Raw genomic sequence first — 10,412 nt, forward strand, 5'->3', positions numbered from 1 at the left:
TGATGGTCGAAGTTGCAGCCGAGCTGGTCAAGGCCATACTTCTGTTCCATCTATGTTTCAAGTGGCAGTGTGGCAATGACCGCAAACCTACCAAAAAAAAGGGACAATACTTGCCTCAATACCAGTGGGAAGGCACTTCTTACTTTCTTGGCATATTATCACTAGTCAGATTCAAATTTTATAACCAATTAAAATTTGTCTATAGAACCCGACATATAACCATATTTAATTATTAATTATTATATTTTATGACACCCACCATAAACAAATAAAATTTTGATACATCATCAAATTAAGGAGTGCGTCCACACTGAATGAAGGCAAATATTTTCCGAATCAAATTACTTCCTGATCATTAGTTCTGAGTAGTTGGTAAATTAAATGACTTCTACAATTCTACTAATTTATAAGCTTGCTTTTAATGTTAATTTTCGGGTGCCATAATATATAGATACCATGCGTTAATTTTCCAATGTTCAACTTGTTGGCTACTAAGATAGGAATTTTGTATCAAATATGTAATTTGATCTCGTTTTCCATAAACTTCCCCTATGGTTCCAATGTTCAAATTACCAAGGAAATTCTTTCTTTATTATTATTATTATTATTATTATTATTATTTTAAGATAGTAGTATGAATAATGGCAGTCCCACTTTATCGTTTATGCAGAATTCTCCATAGTAATAGATGATCAATCATTTCCTGCAACTTAAGAAATCAGGGTCTGGTAGTCTTGAATTGCTAATATTACACATGCTCTTGATCTTCATTGTCTAACAAGACCTTTAAATTAAAAGCAGGCTATTCAGATTATATTACTAGGCACCAACGGGAAAAGCTTTACTAAATTTGTGAATCTTGATTATTGATCAAATGCCTCCTCCTTGAACCCTCCCAATTCCCAACAATCGCAAATCATAGCTCTTTTGACTCCAAAAGGCCAAACAGGATTTATATTCCTGGATATTGATGCCCATGACTCATTCTAGAACAAGAACAAGAACAAAAAGATGATAACAGATAAATGCTAGATGTTATTTCTGTGGTCTTTACACTTCCAGCTTCTATTCAGAGGCAACTATGGAGAATAACCCTATGAGGTTCATCGTTCAAAACTCATCCATAATCATGCAATAGCAAACTGGGTGATATACAAATTTTTATTTTTTTTATTTATTTTTTTCTGATTAAGAAATGAAAGTTGGGAAAATGGTATCAGTTTCACAATCTCCTGCAAAGGAAAATTTGTCTGAAGTGCTGTTTAACTGGTTTTACATTTTTGATTTGCATTGCTATTCTGCCATTTGAAATTGCTTTATAAAGGCACCAAAGCTTACATATTAAATATGCATATTACATAATTTTTCTAACAAAATGCCATTTCACATGAGCAAAATTTGCATAAAAAGAAGGCATAAAAGCTGCACTAAGATTATGTTCAAGATTATACTTACAAATACATCGCTTCAAATAGAATTGAGGTTTATTTTAGAATGTGTTTCACCAGATAAATACAGCTTTTGACCATCATTAATCAAGTCTACATCAAGAATTTTACCTCCATCTTCTGACAATATACAAGAAGCATTTGAAAACTCAAGCTGCTTTGTTGCTTTTTTAATAAGCTCTTCAATGGTGTCGGAGACCCACAACACAATTCCGGATTTTCTATCTTCTTCAGGATCCCAGGGATGGAAAGGGAACACTGTGCATTTCCTTCTGTGAATTTTATCTGCAAGTACAGAAACCAAGATTTGGCCATAAAACTAGACTATCAGAAATAGACCATTCTTAACAAGCCAGTTTGGCTTGATTATTGACATAGACATCAATGTAATTGTTATGTATGGTTAAGAAAAATATAACAGTTTTTCTTCAGTACCTGTAATTTCTTGTCGACTACTAGAGATTTCTGACAACTGACCAACCTTTGCATCTTCAAGTAGCTTAATCAAATTCTTGTTACCACACATCCGACCATCATCAATGGGGGTGTTTCCCCATCTGCAGAGTCCAGAGTACATAAAAAGTTACTAACTCACTTCTATATATATATATATATATATATAATGAAGAAGAAGAAGAAGAAGAAGAAGAAAATATAATGTATCAGAAAAAAATTAAACTGCAACAAACTGAGTATTAGTTGATATTATACTAAAATATTGAAACAATACCTGTCCTTGGAGAAAACACTAGCCCCAGCTTCTATCAGCAACTTTGCCATTATGTATAGTCCTTCAGATGCAGCAACATGGAGTGCTGTTCGGTGGTCATAATCTTTCGCGTTTGGATCAATACCATTTGACAGTATTCTTTTAAGAAAATCTGAATCCCCCCTTGAAACGGCTGTACATAAAAAACTACCAGCATTGTCTACATTCAAGGAGGCTCCTTCTCTAACCAGTAAAGAAGAGACTCGATCATGTCCATTTTTAATAGCTTCAAGTAAAGGGGTGTTCCCAAAATTATCTATCCAAAACAAACAAAATCACATTGTAGTTCATGTGACAAATAATAGACAAAATGTAACAGGCATTGCAAACAGTGAAATTTATTTTGTAGAAAGATTACCTTTAGCATTGATGTCCACTCCTTCTTGAATAAGAAAATAGCAAATATCTTCATATCCTCTTGATGCAGCAAGGTGCTGTTTGAGACAAAAGACTTATGATCATCTTTTTTATATGACATATTCAAGAAGTTATGAGAAAAAACTTATTAAAATTTTTAAAACGGAAAGTCATATTGCCAACAAAACATAACGCTTAGGATATATCAAACCCAAGAATAGCGAAAATAAAACTATTATTTGTTATTTGTATTCTAGGGATAAACCCATATGATATATGTTTAAGAGATTATCATAGATGTAAATTTTCAATGTTTAACATATGGTGTAACCAAAACCCAGTATATATATTCAATGTCCTTCTTTATCTTTAACCGTGTGCACACAGAGATAAAGTGATAGCTCATTGATAAATGACACTGTTCCATGAGTATGTCAATACGCACCAAGGGTGATCTTCCATCATAATCTGTCTTGTTTGGATCAGCTCCAGCTCGGATCAAACCTTTTAGCTGATATAAATCTCCATAATAAGCAGCACTATTGACCTTCAAAGCAAGTTCAGCTTCTTGCTTTCCTATATGAAATGTAATGTCCGACTCCAGTTGCTTGACTCGAAGGTTTGATTGTTTCCCCTGTAACATATTTCAACCGATATTTATGAACAAGACAACATTTTGTATATCTTTGGATTTGACTATAATATTCTTTACATTATTGTCATGTTTGAAAATTGCAAAAAATCAGCTAATTAAGAACAAGAGGTTGCAAAAATAAAATTACCTCTAGAAGATTATTCAAAATTTTTCTCCCATCATAAAAATAGATGTCAAGGATATTAGTAAATGATTGCTTGTCAAGCCGTAGGAGCCTACATAATTCACAAACTCGAACAGTATAAGGTTGAGGAATGTTACAAAGAATTGAAATTTCTCCAAATGAGCTGTTAGGTTCCAAAAGTGAAACAGTTTCTTCTGATCCATCTTCCCCTATGCCCACCTCCTCCTGCACAATATGCACAATAGTGTTTTGTTTTTCACTTGTATAAATCTACATTGAGAAGCTTAAATCTATATATATCTTAAATTTATGTATATTATGAGTGTGTGTGTGTGTTAAAGTATATACATGTCAATAACAGAAAGTTTTCTAAGAAGATTCAGAGGACTATATAATTCACATTTATGCCTTTGGGATTCATAGCCGTACCAGCACACCATGACAGACAAAATACAATTGGTCTACCACATTTCCCTGTTCCATTATCACTTCTCCCGGGAGAAAAAACTCCTCATGCAGTTTAATAACCTGAAAGATGAAGATAAAAGAAATATTAACACTTCATTAAATTACACAAGAACAATTTTGAATGTTGGATAATTGGCACCAATACCACTATCAGAGAAAATCACAGAATATGCTGCTTTAATGAGACATTTATAAACATATGCTCATTGACTAAAGTAGAGAATATGATGGAGGGATGTTCTAAAAGGACACAAAATGATAGTATACGATTGTTGTGAATGACACATTTAGTTTCAAAACAAGTTTGTTCTAAAGGTGTCAAAAGAAATTTAAAATGGTATAAAATGAGCTGATAGTAATTAAGAGTGCTACTTCCAGACCTATTTTCCATATATTATTGGGGAAAAAAAAAAAAAAAAAAAACTCACAATTTGATTAATGAATTCCATAGAGCAGCCTTTGAAGAGAGAAACATTTTCAATGTACGGCATATACAAACTCTGGGAGATCTGCAACGAAGAAACACTCATTCAGATAATCAAATCCATTCACAATAAAAACTAGCCAATACATTACAAAGATGATAACAATTTTAGTAAACTACATTAATAGATATAACTAATGTGATCCTCACTACTGTTTACCTTTGCACGAATTGAGATTGGGATGTCCTGAAGAACTGCTGCGTCTGTGTAGCTACTCTCAAACTGTAAACGTACATGACCCTTAATTTGATTACGAATATCTCTTCCCAGTCTATTTCTATTCATATATTTGATGATATCAGTCATTTTGTCCCTGAATTTTTCTGTCTTTGATCCTTTTACTATTAAGGCTGTCATATTACCAATCAAATAAGCACCAAGAATCATGTCAAAAGACACATATATCATTACGAATATCATCTCCCTCAAATTGACTGCATGTATATCTCCATAACCTGTAAGAAAAACAGAATTATAATGCAATTGAATTTACGGTTGAAAAAACATAAAGAAAGACATAGCTCCTTCAAATTAATAAGGAAGATCTTGTACCAATAAAATGTAACAAATCAATAATATTCAAGGACATTTAAGTTAATTACCAACTGTGGCCATAGTGACAATAGCAAAATATAAAGAAGTCGTGTAACGTTTCCATATATCAATATCTCTGAAGTGTGAGTAGCTGTAGTCACCCATCTTCAAGCTTCCTATCCATGTATATCCCTCTTCTGAAGCATGTAGGGTGGTAGCTAAGTAATAAAAGATGCAAGCTGCCGTATGAGTGCAATAAAGCTCAACAACAATAAGCTTTACAATCCTAGTGAACAAGTAATTAATGCGTATATCCTTCTCTAGATTCTGAAAGAAAGCGATAACTTTGCGTGCTCGAGTTAATCTTATCCATAGGAGATACCTAACTTCTTCTCTTCTCCCACAAGCCTATTCAGGAAATTAAAAAAATAAATAAATAAATAAATAATTTAATAATAATAATAATAATAATAATAATAAATAAATGAAAATGATTAGAGAAAGAGTTAGATACTGAAAATCAAAATACATATGTTCCAAACTTTAGAATATGGCACACGACCAACTGATAAATACAAAGTTAGTTCTTGGAACAATCAAAGAGCGATTCATGTCCAGGTAAAGAAATGCACAACTAACAACCATCAAAATCTTATTATGTACATTGTCAGTCCATTGTAAATTTTATACTCTAGGATAGCAAAAGTAAAATAGAAAACCTTTATATTTACAAAGTAAATGTGAATTAGGATGTGTTTTGTTAGTCCAACATATATGTAATATCAAATAAGATGCTATTATATATTTCTATATCGTTTAACAAAATAGGCAAAAAGTGTTTTGTGTGCGTGGACATGAGCCACTACAAAAATATACATTTTAAGGTCATAATGATTAACAAATTGCTCTATCAATCTTATAGTGATACTCAAGTCTAAGCACATACATGAAAGCTCTAAAAATGATGACAAAAACACAATAAGATTCAACAAAATAAAAAGAAATATCATAAAATCGTGTATTGAAATTTGAGCATGATAAGAAAAAGTAGCAATACCTTGTATATAATATCCCAAGGCATACAACCAAGCAAATCAACAACAAAACTAGATTTCAGATACCTGAAAATAAAAAAAATGTCAATGGATGAGAATTTATAATTATAAAATAATGCAAGAAAGTACAAAACTCGGTTTTGGTTTAGGACCAGAACCATTATTTATAAATATCTAGACTACATTTACAAATTAAATTTATCAACTTCTGCATATTAAAGTTATTTGGCATCTTTTTTAATCTCTTTATGTTTTCTCTCACTAATTAACTTTTGTGTGTACTCCTCATTAATTTGTTTTTTGATACATCACATAACATAACAAAAAATCTATTCTAAGTTTCGCAATTATACGATTGAAGTTTCAAAAAATTAGCAAGACATTCTTCCTCTTGTATATATCTTCTTTCTGTTTCAGTATTTTCCCTTCCATATATACTATCAATATACGTATTTGAAAATTTTTTCTAAAACAAAAAGAAGACAATGCAACAAAATGAATCCATTGAGAAGCTGTTATTATAATTTCTAAGATGTAAAAGCATATATGTAAAAATTCACAAACAAAAGCACATATAAATGCATTTTTTTTTTGGAAAAAAAAAAAAAAGAAAAGCAAATTCTACATACCCTTACAAGGATTGGGAAGGAGAAGAAAAGTTTTACCTAATGGCAATAGGGGTTCGCTTGCAAACCAATCTGTAGGTCTGACTGTCTCTATAGGCTACAAAGAACTGCAAAACAATGTCTATGAGGAATGCTATCTGTCCTACAATGTCTAATATAAAAAGATTTTCGGGTAAGCCCCGAAAAAATCCGAACTCCATGGGCGTGAAGAATGACGAGTACACTGCCCATATCAATATGAATTTGGTCCATGCCCGATACCACCTGCAATTTTTGCCTTCATACTTTAGTTTTTATTTCTCTTTCATAACAATTAAAAACATACTGTGGTAATTGAGGTAAGTCCATATATAATAAAATCCTACGATCAAATAATTAAATCGAATTTCCCTTCTACGTTTTAGTTACTAGTAAGAACAATATGCCACCGAAAACCAAAGATAAACAATAATAAAAATTACTATGTATATTAAAGTTGTGCCTAACAACATCCCATTTCCATATGTAAGCTGGTGGTAGAAATAGAATGAAATTGCAAAGTGTCATAGTCACTTGCAAAACCAATTATTCTCAGCTGTACAAAATTTTTCTCAGTTCCCCCCCCCCCCCCCCCCCCCTTTTTTTTTTTTTAAAAATTTCTCTGATTATATAAATAATTTTTTCTTACTGTCATTATTTAGTATTATATTAGCTAAAAAAATAATCTTAACCAACCAGTACTTTTGATAGCTTTGGCTGGATTGATTATGGTTTTGCTCATCTCTAATTGAATTTAAAAAATTTATTAAAATTACATTATAACTTCATCTTCTTGTTAGAGTTAGATGTGAATTACATTTTAAAGCTTTTTAACTCATTATAGATATACTTAAATGTGAAATTTAGACGTTAATTTTTTGGAGATAAAAAAGTAGAAGTATCCATAGTATAAATTTGATTAGTAAATCCAACAGTATTACTTACCATTTGACAACCGAAATAAATAATAATAATAATAATAATAATAATCATAATAAAATAAAAAAAATGCCCAACCTCAAAACATTAGCTGGCTAATTATTTACCACCTTGGCCCGAAGAATAAATTATAATTATGAAAATAACCAGGACCATCTAATTATGATCAAACTCAAAATAACCTGCCACAATACTAGTGTTATAAAAAATTTATATATATTTAGCTCTTGACAACGTGTAATATTGTAACCATAGAAATAAGAGTGGATGGTGATTATAAAATTGACATATAAATCATTTGGATTTATTTATTTATTTATTTATTTATTTTCCTGTTTTAGGCCTCGAACCCGGAAATTATATTAAACACCAAAGTTCTCGAATGTTCCCATAATTATTTATGTCATAGAAATAGGACACATGACATTTTCTTCTGGTGAATAAATAGGGCACATGACATTAATGGATGATGGAAAGGGCACATGCATTATACAAGTTATATATATGGTACACAGTTTTCCTATTATAATAATAATAATAAAAAGAAAATAATAACAATAATACAACAATTTTTTCTGTGATCTATAACAAACTTTGAGGACTCCTTTGAAAATATAATATGTTTCTAAAAATAAAAGTATTTATTCTCTTTTCATTTTTAATAGATGCACTGTAATTACACCATAAGAACTTTTGGCTCATATGTATTTATTTTATTTACTTGTTTACTAGATATACTATAGTTACACCATAACAACTTTTGGTTACTTTCAAAGTGCGCAAACAATAATTTATTTTCTATCGAAAAATATTTTCATAGTTATAAAATATACCCATAAAAAACATTATGTTATTTTCAAATTAATTCAACAGAAAAAAATTTAAAAAAAAAAACATTTCAACCTTATTTTAAGCTTTTCCTGAAAGACATACTGGTCATACACTTTTATATAGATAATGAACAATATTTCTATAAAAGCTAAATACAGCATTTTAGTTTTATGTATATATATATATATAAATATATATATATAATCCAAGATAGAATTATTCCACCTTCAGTGCTGGCTTCAAAATTGAATATTTATTTTTGCATTTGGAAAAGAATAGAAGTTAGTTTTACTCAATCTATGCGCTAAAGCTACTCATCCAAATGGACAAATATCATCTTAAAAGGTCAAAAAGTCAATGAGTTACATAATAGGCAACTTATTGGTGTGCATGATACCAACCAAAACAGTTGGAAGGCGCTTGAATTGTCAGAACGCCACGTGTCTATTCATTTTCAAAATTAATGTAGATAATGTTTGCTGCTTTGATCAAAATTTTCCGCCATTTTAGGTCGCTTAGATATTAATAATAATAATGAATGTTTTGTTAAAGCCACGATTTCAAAAACAACAAAAAATAAAAAACAAATTCCGTGATTTTGGGTGACGGAAAATATTAACGGCGTTAATAGCAAACAAAAAATTAATAGGATGGAGAAAGATTTACCAGTTATCAGGATGAATAAGGAGATCTTTGGAGAGGCCTTTGAAGCCATTGATCAAGTTTTCTCGGCTGAATTTGGAAAAACGTTGGAGTTCAAACTCATTGGCGATGAGATCGAATCGGCTTCCACGCGACGATTTGATTCGATCGTTCAGATCCTCAAACTCATACTCTCCTCCATCTGATTCCGATTCCGTCTCTTTCTCTTCTTCTTCATCACGATCTCTTCTCCGTGACATATTATTTCCCGGCATCTTCTTCTACAATATATATATATATATATATCCAATGTTCAATCGAAAAAATTTTCTCTGAAATTTTCTCAGCTTTTCAATTTATCAAACACCTGCACTGCATGCGATGCGATATAAGAAACAAAAAACTACTACTATTACTAGTTTTTTAGTCCACACGCAAGCCAGCAGCACAGAAAAAGTCCTCGCATTAATTGAAGACCTACATAGTTCTATGCAGAATTAAAAACCTCAAGAACGAAAAAAAAAAAAAAAAAGTTTAAATTTCTCATCCATATAATTGTAAACTCTGTTTATTTTTTATTTTTTTTTGGGGAAGAAAAAAAAAGTTGCGCAAGTTGAGGAAGGCTAACCGTGAAAATTAAAACGCCTACTTTTTCTAATTGTGGCTGGCTAGCTAGCTTAAAGCTGTTTTTTTCCTAGATCACGTAGCGAGGTATGGATTAGGAAATGGAGGGAAAAAAACATAAAAATAAAAAAGAGCTATGTTTGGGAGATCAGAAAATCACGAGGAAAACGGGTAAGAGATATGTTTGGTTAGTTGGAAAAATAAAAAACAGAAAATGAAAAAAAAAAACAGCGAAATTCGAAATAATTTTTTTTCTTTTTCGTTTGGTTGGGAGGAGTTTTACGTGTTTGGAAGGAAAGAAAAGAGAACGGGCTCGAATTTATACAATCACAAAACAGATGCTGACGTATTTCAAAAGGTTTATTTTATTTAATTTATTTATTTTTTAATGTAATAATATTTAAGTAAAATTTGGTAGTGGTGTTATCAGAAAAATGCAATGTGCCGTCAGAAAGTACTCAGACTTTATTTTAAAAGTGAGTGTTTGAAATAAATAAACAATTTTTTTTTTGTTTTTTATGTTTATTATGTTTTTGAAAAAAAATAATTTATTTCGGGTGGCTCTTGCGAAGCAATGTGGCGGCTGGTTAACAGCTATATAGTGCGGGTTTTGGTTTTTGTGGATTATTTGGTTGACTTCAAATTTGATATGTAAAATTACTCCAGCTGTTTATATACTTATTGGTACGCATATTAATTTTTATATAGTATATGACAATAACAATTGTCACATCATGATAAAATCAGGATAGTACAGATAAAATTCAAATAAATCGTAAACGTTCAATCCAATTTGAGTTGCATTATTATATCTTTGAGTCTAATATGTGATAAGTA

At 30.8% G+C, this 10,412-nt stretch overlaps 1 protein-coding gene across 3 annotated transcripts; it reads right to left on the reverse strand.

Annotated features, from left to right (window-relative positions):
- Positions 1–1,397: 1,397 nt before the first annotated feature.
- LOC107417358 (potassium channel SKOR) lies at positions 1,398–9,871 on the reverse strand. 3 transcript variants are annotated; one of them, XM_048472776.2, is made up of 14 exons: positions 9,580–9,871; positions 8,976–9,318; positions 6,561–6,785; positions 5,898–5,961; positions 4,909–5,248; positions 4,466–4,761; positions 4,250–4,330; positions 3,783–3,881; positions 3,357–3,578; positions 3,020–3,208; positions 2,576–2,651; positions 2,179–2,473; positions 1,884–2,005; positions 1,398–1,733 (listed from the first exon to the last, which is right to left on the reverse strand). In XM_048472776.2, exons 2-14 carry the CDS (start codon positions 9,224–9,226, stop codon positions 1,468–1,470), a joined length of 2,526 nt encoding a protein of 841 aa, XP_048328733.1. In that variant the 5' UTR covers positions 9,227–9,318; positions 9,580–9,871; the 3' UTR covers positions 1,398–1,467. The 3 variants fall into 3 exon arrangements, with proteins under 3 accessions (XP_048328733.1, XP_048328732.1, XP_048328730.1); XM_048472775.2 differs by having other exon boundaries at positions 8,976–9,323; XM_048472773.2 differs by having other exon boundaries at positions 8,976–9,871.
- Between the last annotated feature and the right edge of the window lie 541 nt (positions 9,872–10,412).

The sequence above is a fragment of the Ziziphus jujuba genome, chromosome 4, assembly GCF_031755915.1.
Source record: "Ziziphus jujuba cultivar Dongzao chromosome 4, ASM3175591v1".
Classification (NCBI taxonomy): domain Eukaryota; kingdom Viridiplantae; phylum Streptophyta; class Magnoliopsida; order Rosales; family Rhamnaceae; genus Ziziphus; species Ziziphus jujuba.